Source organism: Zea mays, chromosome 4, assembly GCF_902167145.1.
Source record: "Zea mays cultivar B73 chromosome 4, Zm-B73-REFERENCE-NAM-5.0, whole genome shotgun sequence".
Classification (NCBI taxonomy): domain Eukaryota; kingdom Viridiplantae; phylum Streptophyta; class Magnoliopsida; order Poales; family Poaceae; genus Zea; species Zea mays.
In genome coordinates, this window is record NC_050099.1 from 243376803 (window position 1) to 243401303 (window position 24501).

At 41.4% G+C, this 24501-nt stretch overlaps 1 protein-coding gene and 1 long non-coding RNA gene across 5 annotated transcripts; one reads left to right on the plus strand and one right to left on the minus strand.

Moving 5' to 3' along the window:
• Window positions 1–386: 386 nt before the first annotated feature.
• LOC100280672 (STE20/SPS1-related proline-alanine-rich protein kinase) lies at window positions 387–7777 on the plus strand. 4 transcript variants are annotated; one of them, NM_001153591.1, is made up of 16 exons: window positions 436–931; window positions 1245–1502; window positions 1891–2018; window positions 2130–2171; window positions 2286–2367; window positions 2445–2513; window positions 2588–2758; window positions 2831–2896; window positions 3142–3210; window positions 3290–3412; window positions 3499–3560; window positions 3850–3947; window positions 4163–4248; window positions 7240–7301; window positions 7385–7428; window positions 7511–7776. In NM_001153591.1, the coding sequence occupies exons 1-16, from the start codon at window positions 728–730 to the stop codon at window positions 7516–7518; spliced, it is 1572 nt and encodes a 523-aa protein (NP_001147063.1). In that variant the 5' UTR covers window positions 436–727; the 3' UTR covers window positions 7519–7776. The 4 variants fall into 4 exon arrangements, 3 of the variants coding, with proteins under 3 accessions (XP_008677174.1, XP_020407116.1, NP_001147063.1); XM_008678952.4 differs by having other exon boundaries at window positions 387–931; window positions 7385–7777; XR_004857565.1 differs by lacking the exon at window positions 3850–3947 and having other exon boundaries at window positions 388–931; window positions 7511–7777.
• LOC103654867 (uncharacterized) lies at window positions 4959–7233 on the minus strand. Its single transcript, XR_566390.2, has 2 exons — window positions 6240–7233; window positions 4959–5162 (listed from the first exon to the last, which is right to left on the minus strand). It is a non-coding gene; the product is annotated as an uncharacterized lncRNA (long non-coding RNA).
• Window positions 7778–24501: the final 16724 nt, after the last annotated feature.

The following is a 24501-nucleotide window of genomic DNA, read 5'->3' on the forward strand; positions in this document are numbered from 1 at the left end:
TTTTTGTTACTTAACTCTTTGATATTTCTTAAGATACGAGTTATTTATATGGGCTTAAGAATCCGGAATCGATCCCTAATACGATTTCTTAACCTTACGCGGATCATCTGCTCGATTGTGTTGTGTAGGTGAGGTGTATAGAGCCCCCACCGGTCTCGATCCGGGAGAGAGGGGAAGTTAAAACAGCAGGGCGATCTGTACTGTACCTTCCTTCCCTGCTGCTCCGCCGTGATCGCGATCCCCTTTTGATCAATGACCCCGGGAGGCACGGCACGGGCCGCCCGGCCGGATCACACTCCTCAAAGCCGAGCAGAAAGCCCCGCCCGCCCGGCGCCCGGACGTCCGATTTTATTATATAAATATCGGCGCTCCCCCGCAACGGCCACCGCTTCCTCGTCCTCCTCCTCCTCGTTTCGCTCACGAGAAAGCACGCAAACGCGGTCCTCGCTCGAGATCCCCCACCGCCCGCCCCCTAAAGCCTCGCGGCGCCGACCCCGACCCCCCGTGGATCCACCCTGCGCGCGGCCTCTAGAGCTAGTCCAGATCCGCGGGGCGCGCGCCCTCACCATCATCACATCGCGCGCCCAGCTAGCCGCGCCTTGGAGGCAAGGCATCGTGCGTGCCACCGTACGTCCACCGATCGGTCTCGATCTCGGGCCCTCCCGCTGACGCCTTCGGCTGGCCTAATAGGGGCGCCGCCGGGGGATCGGAGGGGGGCGCCGCCGTCATGTGGAAGGGGAAGAAGAGCGGGCCTCTGGCGCCGCGGGGCCGGAAGCGGGAGTTCCCCATTCGTGCGGCGGACTACGAGCTGCTCGAGCCTATCGGCGACGGCGCCACCGCCGTCGTCCGCCGGGCGCGCTGCCTGCCGCACGGCGGCGAGATCGTCGCCGTCAAGGTCATGAACATGGCGCACCGCACCGAGTCCGACGTGGTACGTACGCTACTGCTTTCGTTACTCTCATCAATTAGTCCTTAATTGGTCATGTAATATTGAAACTGACTGAATAAATTACTCGCACCGCACCCAAAGTATACATCCAAAATTCACGCAAACTTTATGGGGTGATGACTGATGACTAGCTGATTTGTGTGTGAAATGAAAGCTTTGGAACACACAGTCTCTTCAGTACGTAACTTCAGTTCTTGCGGTGCTACTGCTACCTATATAATAATTGTACAAGTATTCGGGAAAAAAGGGTTATATTACCTACTACTCACTCGCTTTAATTTCTTTTGTTTTGCAGAACAATGCCTCAGAGGAAGTGAAGACCATGATCATGATCGACCACCCAAACCTTCTCAGCGCGTACTGCTCGTTCACGGAAGGCGAAGCCCTGTGGATCGTAATGCCCTACATGGCCGGAGGTTCGTGCTACCACCTGATGAAATCGTCGTACCCCAAGGGATTCGACGACGAGAACTTCATCGCGTTCGTGCTGCGCGAAACGCTGAAAGGTCTGGAGTACCTTCATGAGAACGGCCACATACATCGGGATGTAAAGGTATGGATCCTTGCCGCCGTTGCCTCACTGCTATATATGCATCAGTTAACTAAATTTTTAAAAAATGGTCTATATATCTATCTGCTCTTTAAGGGAGGGGTTGTTTGGGTTGTAGGATTTTAATTTTATAGGAATTTCAAAGGAATCCAATTTTTTTGTTTTGTTTTGCTTACACCATGTTTGGAATGGAGGGATCAAGTTTTCCTTTCATATGGAAATTAAAGGCTTGATTTCCTTCATGAAATAATGAATGAAATAAAACATTCACTTCAAACTCTTAGAAAATTTTCTGCGTGTGAATGGAGGAGGGGGATGAGCAAGTCTTTATTCACACATGGAATTTTATTATAACGAGAAGGCATTTATTTCGTTCCATGCGTGAACACAGGCTGGAAACATACTGCTTGATCAAGATAAAGGAGTCAAACTATCGGATTTTGGAGTTACCGCCAGCCTTTATGACTCAATAATCAATAGACACGGCAAAAGGAAGACACTTGTTGGGACGCCTTGTTGGTAGCAAAATATTGCAATTTATAAATTATTCAACTAAATATAATGCATTCCATATTTCCTTACATACTAACGGCGGCGTTGTTAATCTCCGCTTCCTTTTCACATTCAAAGGATGGCCCCTGAAGTTATGGAGCAAAAGGATTACGATTTCAAGTATATCTTGTTACCTTGTTACTACTATCGAAAGTTGTTGATTTTTATTTATTCATCACCGTAAGTAACTAAGTATAGTTGTTGATTTGTTTTCTTTATCCAAAAAAACTACAGGGCGGATATTTGGTCATTTGGCATTACTGCACTTGAACTTGCTATTGGTCATGCACCATTTTCTAGCCAACCTCCAGCAAAGGTATTGCATTAATCTAGTCTATATATTGTTCCATCATAATTATGTGCTTACCTGAAGGTTTATGAAATACCATGCAGGTTTTTCTCATGACGTTGCAACATGCCCCTCCATCACTTCATAACACGAAGGAGAAGAAGTTTTCAGACGTATGGTTTCAAAAATATTTTCTAAGAAATTAATTATGTGTGATTATTGAATCATTTCTTGTCTGGTTTTGTAGTCTTTTAAAAGTATGATTGCCACTTGTCTCATTAAAGACCCAACAAAGAGGCCACCTGCAAAAAAGCTATTAAAACACCCATTTTTCAGAAGAGCAAGGTCAGACCATAATGCCGTGAAATGTATGCTAAATAAGTTGCCGTCATTGGCTGAGCGAATGCAATTTATAAAGGTAAAATGAATGTTTTCTATATACATATGATTTTGTAGATTGTGAATAATACATTATAGATATTTTAAATAGGAAAACGAGGCGAAGTTGCAGGCAGATAAAAAACCTCTTGATAACTGCAAAGAGAAAGCATCACAGGTAAATACACGTCCATATTATTATTATTATTGGAATATATTTTTAGTTTTCTTTGGAAGTTCTTATAACTTATTCAACATTTATGTTTTTAACTAAATAGTGTGCATAGTCAAGGGGGATCTTTGTTAAGTAAATGCTTACTAATTAAAGTTATGGTCCATCCAAGGATGATGTATAAGTACAAATGTTATATTAGATGGTATATATATATATATATCAATTCTCACTTTGAAACTCTGAAACAGGAAGAGTATAGAAGAGGTGTGAGTGAGTGGAATTTCGATATTGCAGATTTAAAAGCACAAGCGGCATTGGTACGTGCATAATCACTAAGTAAAGTTACGAAATAATGTCTTTTTGTTTGCATGTGACTAAACTTCTGTTTAATTGCAGTACCCCGATGAGAACGAAGCAGAAGACTTCTTACGTTTTCTATTTGAACTGGACATTGTTGATGAAACAACCCAGTTAAAAGATATTAGAGCAGAAAGTCACTCTATAAATAATGATGGAACGGTAATATGGTTTTAAGTGGATTTATAGTGATTTTTTATGACTAGACAACACAATGTATTTAGTAACAAATGAAGCTACATTTACAGAATGTTGCTGATGATGGCTTAGGAAAATCAAATTCAACAAGTCCGATGTCTTCATCCCAAAGGTTGGTTTTTATTTAGATATATATATCTGGATGTTGTGTTAGTTGTTTGTCATTATACCAACATTACTTGTCTATAAACATTACTGTGTCATATATGATTTATTTACGTAAATTTAAACAAGTTTATTTCTATCTAATGTTGCAATAAGCATGTTCTTATTTATCAAAAAAGTGTCTTTAAGGATTGGTTGCTTATATGTTTGTGTGATTTAGTTGCGTAGGAAGAAAATATTTCATTTGAGGTATAGTTAGACATATGTTTCTGCCTAACATAAATTACCTTTATCAGTGTGAAACAGCTTGATAAAGGAAGTCCTAATGGCCTTGTGCGCAGTGAATCATTTGAAATTCATTCCATATCACCCGCTAAGCAACTGACAACAGCAGGCATGTTTTAAATTCTTCACCCTCAAAGTAAAAATTTCACACATATATCTATATATACAAATAGTTTTAATGTGCCATAACATGCTATATACGTTTTTATTAAAATTTATATGTATTTTTATTTATATATTTCATCGCGTTGATTAGAGATATAGAAGATTTAATTTAGTTGCCATATATACAATAAGACAAATAATGTTGTCTGTATTGGGCAGTTTCTACGTGCAACGATGTTGATGAATATTTAGAGAAAACAGCTTTTCAGAAGGGTCGTTTTAAGGTGATACATGATTATAGCAAGGTACAATTCTGTAATTAAAATATTTTGTTTCTTATCATAGGTGTTTGTTTTTTACTATATATTGTTATACCATGATATCTTTGATTATCAATGATCACATGTTTAAGCTAATTAACTAATATAGTCTTCTCGAACTTTAATTTTGTTGATTGTGTCATACTAGCTTACATCTTCACTACAAAATTGAAAAGTTTGTTAGTGATTACTAATCTTATCTTGTAATTAGTTAGGCCATGTTTGTTTCCCTCCTAGATTTTACTAGATATGTGCCCGTGCGTTGCCACGGAAGTAAAAAATATTATAAGTAAAAAATATTATAAATAAAACGTATATACGAAACGACAAACATGGCGTATGCGGAGGGGAGGCGGGGGCACGGCGGGTGGGAGCCGCATGGCGCATTGCGTAGGTTTTTGCGATGGGGCGCACAGTGTGGTAGAGCCATCGTGGTGGAGGTCGCGGAGTCGTCGGCGCAAATGTCATGGAGCTACAATAGCAGTTTACGGAGGTTGCGGAGGTCGCGTGCGGAGGTTGGCTATCCGACGCAGGTGGGCGAGGGTTTCGTGGAGTCGGAGCTCCATGTGCGTGGAGTCGGCGTCGATGTCACGGAGGTTCCGCGGAGACGGGGGCACGCGCGGAGAGGGGAGGCGGGGGCACAGGTGTGTGCCCGTGCGTTGCAACGGGAGTACGCTGAGATGAGCATCGACACATATCTAATCGGATCTTATATTTCCTTGGGGTCTGGAGAAAGTTTACTCAGAAGCCAAATATGTTAAGACCTAGTATGTGTTACCTTTATGCCCCATCAGCACACTGTTCCGCGCTTGTATGAGTCTTGTTAATTTGCATGCCTCGTGCATAGTCTCTCATGTCTCGGTAGCAGTATCATATTCCTTCAACCGTGGTCAAACCAACTGAAAGATTACAGGACAGTGGGAAAACGAACTCACTATAAGTCGAGACATTTTTGTTCTACACTTCTCCTTTACGTGAGCAACATATATATTATCTTATCATCAGCTGCTCTTACCACACCATGCTATTCAGAGTTCAAGACAACAACTCCAACAGAAATTTCAAATCCAAGAACAACAACCAGTGTAATGAGATATATGCTATTGTAAAACTGACAATATAAACTGTTAAGGACAAATCTTCAAGACCTCCAGCTTTAATTCTCAAGAAATTAATAAAGAAAAAATATATATTAAATTTACACCAGAACCTCCATGAATTTCCTGATCAAAACAAACTTACAATTTTATACAGAGTTGCATGAAATGTATGGCTTTAGCCTCGTTGAATCCTTTTTGTTTTCCATCCTTTTTGTTCTCTTGACATCAGTTTATTCATTGGGGAGCATATACGTGGAATGATGATTAATGTTTCTGTATATTAATGTATTTTATCATAACATGTTGGCGCCATAAAAAACGTACGGGTATACACCTAGTGACACGCATTAATACTGGGAGTCGGAATATCAGATCCATCATGACCTTGAGTAACAGTGCATTAATATATGAAAAAATGTCCGTGAGTCGGTCTAGCACTTAGTATATAACAACTTGAATCGTTCAACAGAATTGCTGAGTTCATTCATGGAGTATATATGGACAGAACTCAGAGCAGGCGTAGGTCTATGCCTCACTGACTTGCCAACTCTTGAGAAAATGAGGCCAACGACATTCCTATTTGCCATAACTAACCTATCGACCTACCAGCTAGATCAAATTGCCTGCATAATCCAATAACCGTACAGAGTAGGGAACATAGTATCTACTGAGAATTCGACGGAGATGAATGAAGGCATGACACCGAGCAGACGCCAGGGAACGTGCAGATCTACACACGGCCCGAGGGAAGGAGCTGCGGCGAGGAAGAAAAAAAAGGGGGCAAATCTTACCTGCAGCGACGGCGATCGGGATCCAATCTAATCGAAGCCGAAGGGCAAGGCGAAGAGATGGGGCTTCGTTGGTAGGTGGGCTTACCCTTGCGTGCTCTCCTCGGCGGGGGCTTTGACGGCTCCTTTACCTGGCTGTCTGGCTCTCCTGGGGCAGATCCGTAGAGGGCAGGGCAGCGCGAGGCGGGAGGCTCGTGAGCAGCGGCAATGGCCAGCGGGCATGAAAAGGCGCTCGTCCTTGGCCCCCTCCTCGCCTTCGGTGGTATAGAGACGGGGCGTTCAGGAGCGACGGGCGGAGCGCACGAGGCGAGGACGGGGAGGAATGCAGGGGGAGGGGTTTGCGGGGGGCGGTCATGCGGCCGCCACTGCCGGCTTACGGTCCAGGGGGGAGGGGAGCACGCGCGGAGAGGAGGGCGGGGGCAGTCTACACTAACATCTTAATAGTTAGTAGAGATAAGCTCCTAGATTTTATAAGCTGGATTATGGTGGAAGTGTAGGAGGATAAAATATCACTTGGTGATTATAAATAAGCTAAAATAAACTATCCAATGTTAACTTATTTATGGTCTAAAAGGGATATTTTACCTGCATACTCTTTCACCATAATTTAACTTATATAAACTATAAAGGAAACAAACATACCTTTAATATGGTGTTTCGGACTGAGTACACACAAAGTGAGAATCAGTTATTAATCTTACAATCATACCTACCGTCACTCATATATCGCCTTTGATGGTTCAACCATGCTAGTGTGACCCAACTTTTGCATGCATGGGAGCAACAAAAACTCTAGGATTTGCAAAGCTTTTGCATGCATGTTCGCTGCGGCTTTAATCCGACTGCAGCTAGGGCTTGCTGTGGCTTTAATGCGACTGCGGCTTGCTGTGGCTTTAATGCGACTGCGGTTGCGGCTTCTACATTATTTTGTCTCTATAGATTGCAGCTATAACAGTCCGAACAGCTGCAGGGCAGCCATTCTTGGAAACCCATTTGCAATATCACAATGTTTGTATATTTGAAATGTCATATTTGTCTTAAATTTGCACTCCACATTGAAATTTTAATTCAAATATTTTTTGAGACAGCTTGAAGGAGCAACGCCAAGAGAGAAGGAATTATTAGATCGTATAAGTAGTTTAGAGCAAATGTAAGTCTAGAATTTTTAAACAAGTTATTATTATGACTAGTAAATAAGGTATTGATCATCTCACTACATATCTATCGTTACAGGCTTCTTGCTACCCAAGACGAAGTTGAGAGGCTTAAAGCAAAGGGTAAATATGCTATAATGCTGGTATAGTAGCACTTCATTAGACTTTTAATCATCACCGATAAATGGGTTATATTGTTTATCAGAGTCATAAGGAGCAGAAGGATGACTGCAACAACAATAGTAGTGAAGTGGAAGTTAAATTCAACTGTTACCTAGAGCTTGTAATGATAGAAAGCAGTTGTAGTACGTTTTAACCATAAAAGAGTACACTAAGTTGATCCGATGGATTATCTATTAGAAATCATTTGCGCATTATGTATTATTTTCAAATATTTCTTAGATATTTCCTTTCTTATTAGATGGATTTAAAAATGAGATTTGTTATATATGATGGTCTAGTGTTATGATGTGATGCTTTTGTTCTTTATAAGTCCTTGTTCGTTTATATAAATCCAGCTCTCGATTACCGTTGGATTGGAATTAAATCCATGTCACAATCATACCCCAAAATAATCTAAGCACACTTAAAAAAATTCAGTTAAACCCATCATGGATTATAACCCAAGGGTTTGAGATTTTTTTAAACTATGGAAGACATAGATTATATCCATAGCTCATTAGGTATGCAACAAATCTATGAGGATATTGTAGAAGTTTACATTAGAATCTATGGATCAAAAGAATAACTAGTTTTGAGAGGTACATGGATTAAATGATGGATTTAATCCCACAATGGGATTGATTGTGAGGTATGAATTCACCGAATCGAAACCCGTATTAAATCCATGATGAGATTTCATCCCTTGTGGATAGATGGATCTTGAAGCCAGAATGGTGTAAAATGGCATAGGTACATGGTATTGGCCTACGAAGATAACTTGGAATTCCTTTTTATGTTCTGTTGCCATATAGTTGTGTTTGTACTTTGTTGAACTTGGATGATATATGTTTTATCTTTAAACAATGAAATATGGTATGCAAATCATCTTTTTCATGATTTGGTTTTTAAACATCTTTTAGTCCTATTTTATTAAACCAAGTTGACATAATCCTAAATCTATGAACGTTGTATCAACACACATTAAATTTGTGTGAATTTGTTTTCTTAAAACATATTTTATTAAGTTTTTATATTTTTCCAAAGTGGATTGAAATAGCATTTTGTTTGGGTGGTATAAAAACTAGTACTTGTGAATAGTCATGTTAAGATTGGAAATGAATCAATTATAAACTCCATTGTAAATTATAATTTGTTGTCTAGATATATATTTTAGGGTTAATTATGCCATTATAATTTCACCTTTTTGAATCACGCCATTGGAACTCATGAAACTATGTTGTTGCCATTATAGCTCTAAAGATGTTTGATACATGTTATTATATACCTGTTTGGGATACTTGGGGCCTACTAGCATCTTTATCGAACACCACATATTTAGGGATAAAAACAGACAGAAAACCTCTCCCGTTTTCGTATCCGCATTTTATCATCGAAAATAAGATCGAGTCCAGAATAGTCTGGAATGGAAACGGGAGCGAGATAAACGGGATTGCGAAATCGAACGAAAACATAAATACTAACGAAAACTCGTATTTTAATACAAACACAAATGACATTGATGGTTGACTAGTAATTGATTGGTAGGACAATAATATAAAACAAATAGATACAAAGAGGCAACATTCTATTGTTGTTTGATTGCTAATGGTGAACATATCTACATCCGATGTTGTTTAAGACTTTAGACCACTTGTTATTGAAAAGGGCCTATGGTTATGTCACACCTGGATGTAAGGGACAAAGCCGGGTGCATCTCATACATGCGCCAAAGAAGACAACAAATATAATAACAGAGTGTATAGTGATAAATGCCACAATAACATCAGAGTACTTATTACATTGCGGAAGTCTTACAAAATAAAAGATAAATATAAAACATACTAAAGTTCGTCCTTGGCGCCATAAAGTCAACTGGGAGACGCCACCTAGATCAGATCAAACTCCTCGTTGTGTGGCTCATCTTGAACCACATGTTCTTCTCCTGTGGGGGTGTGAGACAGCAAGGGTGACCTCACACATGTTCATTGCTCAACAAGTTGTGGGGAATAATGTGGCATGAACTCACCAAAGGTGGGAGTTCATGTGATATGTAAAGTTGATCAACAATAGGGGGTTAAAGCTGAGCATTGCTTTTAATAAGTTTGTCAATTTTTATTAGCAGTTACTAAGTGTAAGTGAATACTAAACCATAATAAAAATAATAGAGCAAAATTAATAAATAATTCCATGCAATGCAAATGACAAATTGAATTTAGTTCCATAAATTAATCATGCGAGAGTCCTGAGCTGCTCATGACCGTGAGCTCGGCTAGTATACCAGTTTTACACTCTGCAGAGGTTGTACCCTTTACCCACAAGTCGTGTATCCCATGTCACCAGGGTCTGCAAGGCCCTTAGGCACTACCGAGGTGAATGGCTAGGGATCCACAACGAGGCCTTTACAAAGTTCCACTAGCTTCGGAAAACCCGCTACAGTTTATGTGAAGAGCACTTGCAAGAATCCCTCGTCTGACCGCCATCGCAGCAAAATCAACCCGAGAACCTCCCTGCATGCAACTCCCCTACTGACCTTGCCCCTTTCGGGTAAGGTAGTCTTCCACTAGCTTTCCTAATTAGTCAGCCAAGGGCGTCCCATTCCACCCTTGTGGTGGCACGTGTTTCTCAAGTTAAGCTCCATGTTCCAATTAAAGATAATGATGATCTTGACATGAACATAAATAAAATAACAAAATAATTGGAACATTGATATAATGAAAAATATTAACCCAAAACCATGTAAAGCAATAACATAACTACCCAAATGATTCAGGGGTAAACAAGGTAAAAAGGATAAACAGATTAGGGTGACCTATTGGGCCCCATCAAAACTAAACTTATGCATGAATAAGTGATATTAAAGAACACGAAAGTGAAATAGAGTTAACCTTTTCCTACAATTAATTTTGGTGGTTAAATGTCCAACACAAACATATGGACTAACTAGTTTGCTCTAGAAGTCATGTATTACAGGTGCATAAGGTTCAACACAAACCAATAAAAGATTCAAGTTAGGGACAAAGTTGAATTGGAGCAAACACTTGAGTGTGCTGTGGTCTGGCGCACTGGACTGTCCGGTGTGCCACCGGACAGTGTCCGGTGCACCAGGACCGTACAGGGTCAAACCAGCCACTCTCGGGAAACGCAGGCGCGCTCCGCTATAATTCATCGAACTGTCCGGTGTGCCACCGGACTGTCTGGTGTGCCACCGGGCAACGGCTATCCAGCGCGTAACGGTCGACTTTGACGGATGAACAGTGCAGCACAGTACCGCGTCAGAAGTCAGAGCAGCAAGTCAGAGGGGCACCGGACTGTCTATTGCACCACCATACTGTCTGGTGCCACAAGAAGACAAAGGCGCCAACGGTCAACTGCTCTAGAACCCTAATAGTTGGGTGACATGGCGGCACACCGGACAGCCTACAGTGCCTGTCCAGTGCGCACCGGACTGTCCGGTGCGCCCATCGACAGCAGCCTCCCCAACGGCTACTTTGGTGGTTTAGGGCTATAAATACCCCCAACCACCACAACTTCAAGCATCTAAGATTTCTGAACATCACATTCAATACAAGAGCTCTAGCATTCACTCCTAGACACAATTCAAAAGATCAAAGCCTCTCCAAGTCCCAAATTCACCTCAAATATTTAGTGGCTTGTGAGAGAGTGATTTTGTGTTCTTTTGAGTTCTTGCCTCTTGGATTGCCTTTCTTCTTTCTCATTCTTATTCTCAAGTGACTTGTAATCAAAGCAAGAGACACCTAAGAGTGTGGTGGTCCTTGCGGAGTCCTAGTGACCCGATTGATTAAGGAAAAGGCGCACTCGGTCTAAGTGACCGTTTGAGAGAGGTAAAGGGTTGAAATAGACCCGGTCTTTGTGACCTCCTCAATGGGGACTAGGTTCTTTGGAACCGGATCTCGGTAAAACAAATCACCGTGTTCATCCGCTTGATTCTCATTTGATTTGTTTTCGCCCTCTCTCTCGGACTTGATTTTAGTTCTAACGCTAACCTCGGCTTGTAGTGTGTGTTTAAGGTTGTAAATTTCAGATTACGCCTATTCACCCCCCCTCTAGGCGACTTTCAATTGGTATTAGAGCCCGGTGCTTCATTAAGAGTCTAACAACTCGAAGTGATGTCGGAAGAGCACGCTAAGAGGGAGATCGTGACCAGCGACAAGCCCGCAAGCTCGGGAGGACTCTCTCAAGAGACTCCGGCAACAAGCATAAGGAGGAATCATCTTCCTCCATCAAGTCACATCGGAGAGGTGACAAGAAGAAGAAGATGAAGAAAGTGGTCTACTACGAGACCGACTCTTCGTCACCCTCCACCTCTGGTTCTGAATCGTCGTCCACTACTTCTAAGCGCCATGAGCGCAAGAAGTATAGTAAGATGCCCCTATGCTATCCTCGTATTTCAAAATGCGCTCCATTACTTTCCGTTCCCTTAGTCAAACCACCATATTTTGATGGTGAGGATTATTGTATGTGGAGTGATAAAATGAGGCATCACATAACCTCACTCCACGAAAGCATATGGGACATAGTTGAATTTGGAGCGCAGGTACCTCAAGTGGGGGACAAGCATTATGACTCGGATGATGCCGCCCAAATTAGGCACTTTAACTCTCAAGCCACGTCTATACTCCTCGCCTCCTTGTGTCGAGAGGAGTATAACAAGGTGCAAGCGTTAAAAGCACCAAAGAAATTTGGGACGTCCTCAAGACCGCGCACGAAGGGGACGAGGTGACCAAAATCACCAAGCGAGAGACGATCTAGGGGGAGCTCGGTCGATTCGTCCTCAACAAAGGAGAAGAGCCACACATAATGTACAACCGGCTAAAGACAATGGTGAACCAAGTGCGCAACCTCGGGAGCACCAAATGGGATGACCATGAAATGGTCACGGTTATTCTAAGGTCCCTTGTTTTTCGTAATCCTACTCAAGTACAATTAATACGTGGGGATCCTAAATACAAGCTAATGTCTCCCAAGGAAGTGATAGGAAAGTTTGTGAGTTTTGAACTTATGATCAAAGACTCCAAACATATTGTCAACTTGGAGCAAGGCGCCACCTCCACACCCGAGGTGCAACCCGTCGCATTCAAAGTGATGAAAGAAGAAAAGAGGGAGTCTACACTAAGTAGGCTTCCAATCGACGCCTCTAAGCTCGACAACGAGGAAATAACACTCATCATCAAGGACTTCCGCCAAATCCTCAAGCAAAAGAGGGGGAAAGACTACAAACCCTGCTCCAAAAGGGTGTGCTACAAATGTGGTAAGCCCGATCATTTCATTGCTAAATGTCCAATGTCTAGTGAAAGTGACAGGGACGACGACAAGAAGGGGAAGAAGAAAGAAAAGAAGAGGTACTACAAGAAGAAGGGCGGCGATGCCCACATATGTCGAGAATGGGACTCCGATGAGAGCTCCACCGACTCCTCCTCCGACGAGGACACCGCCAACATCGCCGTCAACAAGGGCCTCCTCTTCCCCAACGTCGGCCACAAATGTTTCATGGCTAAGGACGACAAGAAAAAGAAGGTACACTCTAGAGCCACCCCCAAATATACAACATCTAGTGATGAGGGTAGGTCTAGTGAAAATGAAGATGATTTACTTACTCTTTTTGCCAACATCAGCATGGAACAAAAGAAAAAATTAAATGAATTAATATAAGCTATTTATGAGAAGAATGAACTCTTGGATAGCCAAGAGGACTTTCTTATTAAAGAAAACAAAAACATGTTAAATTGAAAATACTTATGCTCAGGAAGTAGAGAAATGTGAAAATTTATCTAAGGAGCTTAGCATGTGTCATGATTCAATTTCTAGTCTTAGAAATGAAAATGCTAGTTTAGTTTCTAAGATTGAAAAATTGAATGTTTGCAATGATTTTATTTCCTGTCTTAGAAATGAGAATGATATTTTAAATGCTAAGATAGAAGAATTAAATATTTGCAAACCCTCTACATCTACTATCGAGCATGTTTCCATTTGCACTAGATGTAGACATATTATTGTTGAAGCTATTGATGATCACATTGCTATGATTAAACAACAAAATGATCATATAGCTAAATTGACTGCTAACATTAATGAGCATGAACTTGAAAATGAAAAATTTAAGTTTGCTAGAAGCATGCTCTATAATGGGAGACGCCCTAGCATTAAGGATGGCATTGGTTTCCAGCAGGGAAGCAATGTCAAGCTTAATGCCCCTAAAAGATTGTCTAATTTTGTTAAGGGTAAGGCTCCCATGGTTCAGGATAGTGAGGCTTAAATTTTATATCCTGCTAACTATACTGAGCACAAAATTAGGAGAATTCATGCTAGAAAACCTCACACTGTTTTTCATCATGCATTTATGTATAAAAATGAGGCTTCTAGCTTTAGGCAATCAACTCATGTTAAATTGTCTAAAAATAAAACTCCTGCTACATCAAATGAGCATAACATTTCATTTAAAACTTTTGATGCTTCCTATGTGCTTACTAACAAACCAGGCAAAGTAGTTGCCAAATATGCTTCCTATGTGTTTGGGTACCCAAGGTGCTTGTTTCTAATGTGAAATGACCCAAGACCGTTTGGGTACCTAAGAACAAGGCCTAAATTTGTTTTGTAGGTTTATGCATCCGGTGGTTCAAGTTGGATAATCGATAGCGGGTGCACAAACCACATGATAGGGGAGAAAAGGATGTTATCCTCCTATGAGAAAAACAAAGATCCCCAACGAGCTATCACATTCGGGGATGGAAATCAAGGTTTGGTCAAAGGTTTGGGTAAAATAGCTATTTCACCTGACCATTCTATCTCCAATATTTTTCTTGTAGATTCTTTATATTACAATTTGCTTTCTATTTCTCAATTATGCAAAATGGGCTACAACTATCTTTTTACTGATATAAGTGTTACTGTGTTTAGAAGAAGTGATGATTCAATAGCATTTAAAGGAGTGTTAGAGGGTCAGCTATACTTAGTTGATTTTAATGAAAACAAAGCTAAACTCAACACTTGCTTGATTGCTAAGACTAATATGGGTTGGCTCTAACATCGCCGACTAGCCCATGTTGGAATGAAGAATCTTCACAAGCTTCTAAAGGGAAAACTTATTTTAGAACTAACAAATGTTCATTTTGAGAAAGATAGGATATGTAGCGCATGCCAAGCAGGAAAGCAAGTTGGTGCTCATCATCCACACAAGAACATTATGACAACTGACAGGCCGCTTGAGCTACTCCACATGGATCTATTCAGCCCGATTGCTTACATAAGCATCGACGGGAGTAAGTACTGTCTAGTTATTGTGGATGATTATTCTCGCTTCACTTGGGTGTTCTTTTTGCAGGAAAAATCACAAACCCAAGAGACCTTAAAAGGATTCTTGAGACGGGCTCAAAACGAGTTTGGATTAAGGATCAAAAAGATAAGAAGCGATAATGGGACGGAGTTCAAGAATTCACAAATTGAAGGTTTTCTTGAGGAAGAGAGCATCAAGCATGAGTTCTCTTCTCCCTACACACCTCAACAAAATGGTGTAGTGGAGAGGAAGAATAGAACTCTACTGGACATGGCAAGGACCATACTTGATGAGTACAAGACACCAGACCGATTTTGGGCCGAGGCGATTAACACTGCCTGCTACTCCATCAACCGGTTATATCTTCACCGAATCCTCAAGAAGACATCATACGAACTCCTCACCGGTAAAAAGCCCAATGTTTCATATTTTAGAGTCTTTGGGAGTAAATGCTTTATTCTTATTAAAAGAGGTAGAAAAATCTAAATTTGCTCCTAAGGCTGTAGAAGGTTTTTTACTTGGTTATGACTCAACACAAGGGCATATAGAGTTTTCAACAAATCCACTGGATTAGTTGAGGTTTCTTGTGACATTGTGTTTGATGAGACTAATGGCTCCCAAGTGGAGCAAGTTGATCTTGATGAGCTAGATGATGAAGAGGCTCCCTACGTCGAGCTAAGGAACATGTCCATTGGGGATGTGTGTCCTAAGGAATACGAAGAGCCCCCACAAGCACAAGATCAACCGTCATCTTCCAACCAAGCGTCTCCACCAACTCAAGATGAGGATCAGGCTCAAGATGATGAAAATGAAGATCAAGAGGATGACCACCTCAAGAGGAGGACAATGATCAAGGGGGAGATGAAGAGAATGAAGACAAGGAAGATGATCAAGAAATTCAGGGTCAAAGACCGCCACACCCAAGAGTCCACCGAGCAATTTAAAGAGATCACCCCATCAATTCCATACTTGGTGACATCCATAAGGGGGTAATCACTAGATCTCGAGTTGCTCATTTTTGTGAACATTACTCTTTTGTGTCCTCTATTGAGCCATACAGGGTGGAGGATGCACTAAGAGATCCGGATTGGGTGTTGGCAATGCAAGAGGAACTCAACAACTTCACAAGAAACGAGGTATGGAATTTGGTTCCACGTCCTAATCAAAATGTTGTAGGTACCAAGTGGGTATTCCGCAACAAGCAAGATGAGCATGGTGTGATGACAAGGAACAAAGCTCGACTTATGGCCAAAGGTTATTCACAAGTTGAAGGTTTGGACTTTGATGAAACTTATGCACCCGTAGCTAGGCTTGAGTCAATTTGTATATTACTTGCCTATGCTACTTACCATGGCTTTAAGCTTTATCAAATGGACGTGAAAAGTGCCTTCCTCAATGGACCTATCAAGGAAGAGGTCTGTGTTGAGCAACCTCCTGGCTTTGAAGATAGTGAGTATCCTAATCATGTGTATAAACTCTCAAAGGCGCTTTATGGGCTCAAGCAAGCCCCAAGAGCATGGTATGAATTCATGCGAGATTTTCTTATCACTAATGGCTTCAAAGTCGGAAAAGCCGATCCTACACTCTTTACTAAAACTGTTGCAAAAGATTTGTTTGTATGCCAAATTTATGTTGATGATATTATATTTGGGTCTACTAACAAATCTACTTGTGAAGAGTTAAGTAGGATCATGATACAAAAATTCGAGATGTCAATGATGGGGGAGTTGAAGTATTTTCTAGGATTTCAAATCAAGCAACTCCAAGATGGCACCTTCATCAGCCAAACAAAGTACATTCAAGACATCCTTAAGAAGTTTGGGATGAAGGATGGCAAACCCATCAAGACACCCATGGGAACCAATGGGCATCTCAACCTCGACACGGGAGGTAAATCCGTAGATCAAAAGGTATATCGGTCGATGATAGGATCTTTACTCTATTTATGTGCATCTCGACCGGATATTATGCTTTCTGTATGCATGTGTGCAAGGTTCCAAGCCAATCCTAAGGAAGTTCACCTTAGGGCCGTGAAGAGAATCATGAGGTATTTAGTTTACACTCCTAAGTTTGGGCTTTGGTACCCCAAGGGATCCACTTTTGATTTAATAGGATATTCCGATGCCGATTGGGTAGGGTGTAAAATTGGTAGGAAGAGCACATCACGGACTTGTCAGTTTTTGGGGAGATCCCTGGTGTCTTGGGCTTCAAAGAAACAAAACTCAGAAGCTCTTTCCACCGCCAAAGTCGAGTATATTGCCGCAGGCCATTGTTGTGCGCAATTACTTTGGATGAGGCAAACCCTTAGGGACTATGGCTACAAATTGAGCAAAGGTCCTCTCCTATGTGACAATGAGAGTGCAATCCGCATGGCAGATAATCCCGTTGAACACAGCCGCACTAAGCACATAGACATTCTGTATCACTTTCTGAGGGATCACCAATAAAGAGGGGATATCGAAATAGCTTATGTAAACACCAAGAATCAATTAGCCGATATCTTTACCAAGCCATTAGATGAGAAAACCTTTAGCAGACTTAGGAATGAGCTAAATATACTTGATTCTTGGAATTTTGATTAAAACATTGCACACATAGCTCATTTATATACCTTTGATCATGTCTCTTTCATTTGGTGCAAATGCATAATTCGTATCATACTTGTGCCAAGACTACGACTAATATGTTTTCAAATGTATTTCTATACTAAGTCGTAGATTGAAAGGGAAATGGAGTCTTCGGCAAAGAACAAGGTTTCCACTCCACAACTCTGACGGTATCATCTACCCTTTGCAGTTGTTCCTCCACTCTCAATTGGTATAATCCTTCACTCTTATATACTTGTACCAATGGGGAGAAAAGTGCATAAGGGCTCTCAACGTCTTCATTTTTGGCGATTAATGCTAAAGGGGGAGAGAATATTAAGCCCAAAGCAAAAGGACCGCACCCCATAATTTCAAAAAAATTCGAAATAAAGCTTCAATTGATATTTGGCAATTTCTCAATTGGTATTCATGCTTCACTTGTCTTGAGAAAGCAAAATTTCAATTGGTATCTAAATAATGGAAATCTCTTCAATTGGTATCTTTCAAGATCATTTTTCAAAATTAGTATCTATTTCAAAACCCTCTTGAAAGCTAAGAGGAAAATTTCATTTAGGGGGAGTTTTATTAAGTCAAAGGACAAGCATTTGAAACATGGGGAGAAATTTCAAATTCTAAAAATGCTTCTTGCAATCTTATTCATATACCTTTGACTACTTGCAAAAGACTTTGAAAAGATTTTCCAAAGGGATTTGCAAAAAACAAAACAAGTGGTGCAAATATGGTCCAAAATGTTAAAGAAAAGAAAAGCAATCCATTCATATCTAGTAAGTTTATCAATTGGTTTAATTCCAAGTAACCTATGCATTTACCATATGCAAACTATTTCATTTCTGCACTTTATATATTTGCTTTGGTTTGTGTTAGCATTAATCACCAAAAAGGGGGAGACTGAAAGGAAAATAGGGTTAATCTTTTCCTATAATTAATTTTGGTGGTTGAATGTCCAACACAAACATATGGACTAAATGGTTTGATCTAGAAGTCATGTATTATAGGTGCATAAGGTTCAACACAAACTAATAAAAGATTCAAGTTAGGGACAAAGTTGAATTGGAGCAAAGACTTGAATGTGCTGTGGTCTGGCGCACCGGACTGTCCGGTGTGCCACCGGACTGTGTCCGGTGCACCAGGACCGTACAGGGTCAAATCAGCCACTCTCGGGAAAATGCAGGCGCGCTCTGCTATAATTCACCGGACTGTCCGGTGTGCCAGCGAGCAACGGCTATCCAGCGCGCAACGGTCGACTCTGACGGATGAACAGTGTAGCACAGTACCGCGACAGAAGTCAGAGCAGCAAGCTAGAGGGGCACCGGACTGTCCGGTGCACCACCAGACTGTCCGGTGCCATAAGAAGACAAAGGCACCAACGGTCAACTGCTCCAGAACCCTAACGGTTGGGTGACGTGGCGGCGCACCGGACAGCCTACAGTGCTTGTCTGGTGGCGCACTGGGCTGTCTGGTGCGCCCATCGACAGCAGCCTCCCCAACGGCTACTTTGGTGGTTGAGGGCTATAAATACCCCCAACCACCACAACTTCAAGCATCCAAGATTTCTGAACATCACATTCGATACAAGAGCTCTAGTATTCACTCCTAGACACAATTCAAAAGATCAAAGCCTCTCCAAGTCCCAAACTCACCTCAAATACTTAGTGGCTTGTGAGAGAGTGATTTTGTGTTCTTTTGAGCTCTTGCCTCTTGGATTGCCTTTCTTCTTTCTCATTCTTGTTCTCAAGTGACTTGTAATCAAAGCAAGAGACACCTAAGAGTGTGGTGGTCCTTGCGGGGTCTTAGTGACCCGATTGATTAAGGGAAAGGCTCACTCGGTCTAAGTGACTGTTTGAGAGAGGGAAAGGGTTGGAATAGACCCGGTCTTTGTGACCTCCTCAACGGGGACTATGTTCTTTGGAACTGGACCTCGGTAAAACAAATCACCATGTTCTTCCGCTTGATTCTCATTTGATTTGTTTTCGCCCTCTCTCTCGGACTTGATTTTAGTTCTGACGCTAACCCCGACTTGTAGTGTGTGTTTAAAGTTGAAAATTTCAGATTACGCCTATTCACCCCCCTCTAGGCGACTTTCAGAACATTTTTGGGTAAAAAGTGGTCAAGGGCACAACTTTCCTTCAATGAGCTCCTGCTCAACAACTTCTATCTGCTGGGCACCAGGATCCTCAGCCACTGGCTCTTCTACTCGCCACAATACAAACAAGCACAATATATAGAGAAAATTAACATCACACTAAACATGTAAACCAAAATACATAATAAAATCTACACATTAAAATAAGATCCTAGGAACATGAATCATTAATTTTGGAGTTATGTATTTTAGGTTATGAATTTCCAAAGATTTTATGTGCTTGGTATAAGATTAGTTAGGAAATAAATTTTAATGTGACTTTCATGTCAAAACGGTGGTTCTAATGGATAAACAATAATATTACAAAATTTTAGAAACTAGAATGGATCCATTTGGAATTAGTATGAATTTTCTAGGGATTAAACATGTTTTAGCATTTATTTTTGCATTAAAAATACTTTTCCAAATGAATTTCTATATTTTATCCCCTAACTGGACCGCGTGCACAAATGAACCAAAGGCCAGGGGCTTCTGTGTGAAAAATTCCGAGACACAAGGTTAAACTACGGTGGACGACATGTTAGTTTAGCGAAAACAGAGGGTCTTATATGCATAACTGTCGCGGCCGAAGGGGTACGAGTGTTTTTCGGCTGTTGGATCTCAGTCAGATGGCACAGATTAGATCGCTACACGCTACAAAGCGGTTTGGAACTGGGCCATCGGATCAACGTTCAACGGTTAAGATTTAAAATACGCCCGATCCGATCCTGCCCTTACGTCGACGATCCTATGGTTAGCACGAGATCAAGCCGAGGCGGTGCAATCTCCCTAATCTACACCGTCCATCCCAAATCAGACGGTCCGAGGCCATCTCCCCAAACGATCCCGACGGCGGCGGCACCAACCCCTTGCACGACGGCGCCCTGGACTGGAAATCCAATCCGCGCCTTGAGGTGGCCATTTTTTAATTCGGCCTAGCTACACGATGCCCCATATCTGACGAATGCAGTGGAAGGTCAAGTACCTCACGATTTGATACAGAAGAACCCGACCACATCAAGCGGCAGACGGTTGAGCTCCAGCAAAGGATTGCTTGCACTCCGGTGAGTCTACGATCACCGCGATGCCACACCAGTATTCTCCGCGGAAAAACGAAGCCCCGGCTCTGAATTCCGAAGGCGAATGCGGCAACGGGGACGATGTTCACTGGTGGCACTCAGCACTCCCTATGGTGGCTGTGGCGGCTCTGGAAATTAGGTCGGTTGCGGACCTAGTGGAGCTGCGAGAAGTGGCGAGGTGGGCAGAAAATATCTGGATGAATCCATTTATGAGCCTGGAACGTGCTTGGTCCACGTGCCCTCGGTTTGCGCGTGGTGGTTTACACCGCCGCGACAAGTCTGTGCGGACGTCCGGAGGAGGAAGACGAGTTCCACGCGCGACGGTCACGAGATTGCCTGGTGGGGGTCCACATGCTAGCGACTGGTGGCGGAAGGAAACTGGGCTGGCGCGCGGGAGAGCCTGCCCCGCGGGCCCCACTTGTCGGCGCAAGGTCCCCGCTGATGGGCCGCGCGGATGTAAATCGGAGTTGGGCCAGAGGTGAAGGTTTGGGGCCAGATGCAATCTTTCCTTTTTCTTTTGTTTTTATTTTCTGTTTTTCTTTATTCATAATTATTTTGAATCCAAATTTGAATTTGAATATGAGTTTCACCTTTGAGTCAATTATACAAATTCAAACTCTAGTGTAGGAATAATATATTTTTATTTACTTATTTTTATCCACATAATATTTATTTTCTTCTCTTTTCTAAATTCTAGAATTTCTTTTATATTCTAAATTTCCTTTTTGACTTAATATATTTCTTGTCACATTATTTTTATATTGTCACAAAATGCACACAAAAATAAAATCCCAGCATGATGCATAATTTAGTGGCATATATTTTATTAATTATTTGTTTTTAAGTATGGTGTTCACATGTGATGGTACGTAAAGGTCAAACTCACACATGGATAAAAAGAAATTGTTTCTCCTTTTATATTTCCTTACAAATTGGGTATTATAGGTTACCATGCCCACTTGTGCTATAATTTATCACCTAAAGATATGAGGCTTTAGTTTATATTAATGCATATTAGGCTCATCCCATATTTATCAAATACGGAATAAATACAAGTTCAATTTGGATAAAAACAGAATCCCATGGACAGAATAAACCATCTCCTGTTTTTGTCCCGTTTCCATATTTTCCGTAAATATGGAAATGGTCGAGTCAAATATAGAAACAGGTACGGGACGGAGCGGGATTTTACCGCTCATTTTCAACCATACACATATTTCTATAGAGATAATACTGCCCTCACCAACACGATAAGGCACAACCCCTTTGCCATCTCTAACCCCGCTATAGAGGCAATCTGGCTCCTCTATTTGACTCCATCGTGATGTCATTGCAATGACCATGAGCTCACGTTAGTGTGCCTGCTATCTCTTACCCTTGCGGTAATCACACCCACAATACTCGAAAGATGACGAGCATTGCATCATTGGCCTCAAGCCAGTCGAGTGACCTCCCTAGGATTGACTGCCTCAAGTGTCACATCAAGGTGATAAGATGTAAGAGCAGGAACAATGGAGTGTTCTATAAGTGTCCTAACAAATTCCTGATATGTTGGTTTGTTTGTTTTTGCTTTGCTTCATGTTCTATATGTGTTGTTGGGTTGGGCAAGAGTATATCTTATAGTAGGGAGACAACATGTGCTAGATTGAGGAAGCTTATGTGGAGTATTTGTGCTTGAGTCACCCTAAGTTGTTGAATTTGAATCCTACAGTAGAAGGTAGCAGGAGAAGAGGGCAATGGCGGTTTAGAACTACAGTTCTGTCACTTGAAGCCTGAGATGTGTGAGATAAAGGTATAATTGGTGAAGTGATGCTCAATATCATTGAAGCAAAGGAAGAGATTGCTAAGTGAAACAAGTCTTCACCATTGTTTAGTTGTCACATTAGTTAAAAGCTAGGTCTAGGTTAGTTATCTATTTAGTTGACATTGTCATCGTATTTGCTATGTGTCATTTTGTTGTTCTAAGGGTACTCTTGTCGTCACCACCATACGCCACACACTAATAACACTTTTGTCATTATCCTCCATATCCTCCACTGGTGGTCGTTAATGGTGATTCGTCTCTATCACACGAGTTCGTCGGTGTAGGAAGGCACCACCAATACTCGAGGAATCATGAGTCTAGGGTTAGGGATTGGGAAGACGAAGGAGAAAATATGCATTCATGTTTGTAGCGGCACATAGGCCAACCTTACCTTAGTGTGTCGATGAGGGCAGTATTGTCCCTATGAAAACATGGGGCTCTATACTGCTTTATAGAGATGTATTTGGAAAAACTAAAATAATTTACAACCTTTTGTGCTCGAGAAAGATGAACTAGGCTTGAAATTTTCTTGCATAGATTAAAACCTACAAGTCTAACTTCACTCATTACATCTAGAAAAGTGTTTCTATCTTACAATAAAAAGTTTTGCACCCTAAGTTCCAATCATATATTGACATGGCAATCCTAGTAAAGTAAATAATTGAATATAATTGCTCAGATATAAATGCTCAAAGTAAAGAAAACATTAGAACCACCTTAATGTTTTGCCGAGGTATCAAATAGTTGGCACTCCCTGCTAGTCATCGTTAAAGAACCCATACAAGCTTATCACTCTGTCTTAATCCGCGTAAGGACCAAGTGCTCTCTACGTGCTAGTTTTTTTGTCTCTAGCATCATAAACTGCTTATAACCATGTACACCCTTGAGTCAGATCACCCACATCTCTCTATATGATCTCCAAACTCATGATCACTGTAAATTCGTCTAGGTGGTGCTAACCACTAAGAGTAACAAACACTAACTCTCATTTGACCGAACAAAGTCTAATAATAGTGGCGAATGCACACAAGCTACTCTCAATGCACTAATGAAGTTGCTAATAAAGCGATTATCAACTCTCAAGCCCCTCATTAGACAAGGGCTCTTTCTTACTCTCAAATGGATTTCTTCAAAAGTTGAAACGGGAAAGAAACCTCATGTGGATGAGTTGGAGGTATAAATAGCCCCAAGCAATGGAACTACTCGTTACTCCTTCATTCAGCCCAATCATATGCACTAGACATGTCATGTGCTCACAGACTCTCTACATCAGACATGTCTATTGCTTTTCCAATGACTAGTTTCAGAAACTAGCCATTGCTATACTAGCATCTAATGCTCGCACAATGTTACAGTAGACATATCTAGCTAGTGACTACAATGCTTAAGTGTACAGTTACATACCTCTCTTAGTACGTCATCCGATGCTACCACATATGTCCGGTGAGTATGTTGTGTCTCTTATCAGTTCAGCAAGCCCTTTGGGTGTCTAGAACGGTGCACACTGGATATACCGATGTTATGTGGTTTTTAAAAGGACACACTTCTCTGATTACCCATATCTGATGCCCATCGGACATGTCCGGTGCTATTGTAGCACCACCAACTCACTTCTTCCGATTGTTTTTTAGTTAATTTTTGTTTCAGATTTTTATGGACTCTCATGAGTTTACCTAGCACCAGTTTTCATAAGTGTGCATTGAAAGCATCTAGGCCCCTGGTTGGTTTTAGTGATTAATGACAACATAACATTATATGTGACTAACGTGTGTTTTGCAGAGACAAATGGTAAGTTAGGTCGCATGACAGGTAGAAGTACTACAACGGTGAAAACAATCCTGGAGATAAGAACTCGAAGCGACGGCTAAAACGACGAAACAAAAGGTGAAGGTCTACGGAGTCCGAGTGTCAAGGAGATGTGGACACTCGCGATTTAGTTAGGTCTTTTATTCTCTTTTAGTCGTACTATAAAGAGGGGTTGTCGATGAGTAGTTTGACCAAGAGAGTTCTAGTGTAGTGTTGGTGCACAATCACACTCATACACAGTGCTAGGTGTCACTCTAGAACTCACACTCAAGTTAGAACGAAAACCAATTTGAAAATCAGCTGAAAACAAGAGTTAGTGTTTCTGG

Bases quoted from the DNA above. Each gene is read 5' to 3' on its own strand.
- LOC100280672 (XM_008678952.4), top strand. From the start codon at position 728: ATGTGGAAGGGGAAGAAGAGCGGGCCTCTGGCGCCGCGGGGCCGGAAG. The intron at 2,897-3,141 runs GTAAATACACGT...ACTCTGAAACAG, and splicing joins GCAAAGAGAAAGCATCACAG to GAAGAGTATAGAAGAGGTGT. The intron at 7,302-7,384 runs GTAAGTCTAGAA...CTATCGTTACAG, and splicing joins ATAAGTAGTTTAGAGCAAAT to GCTTCTTGCTACCCAAGACG.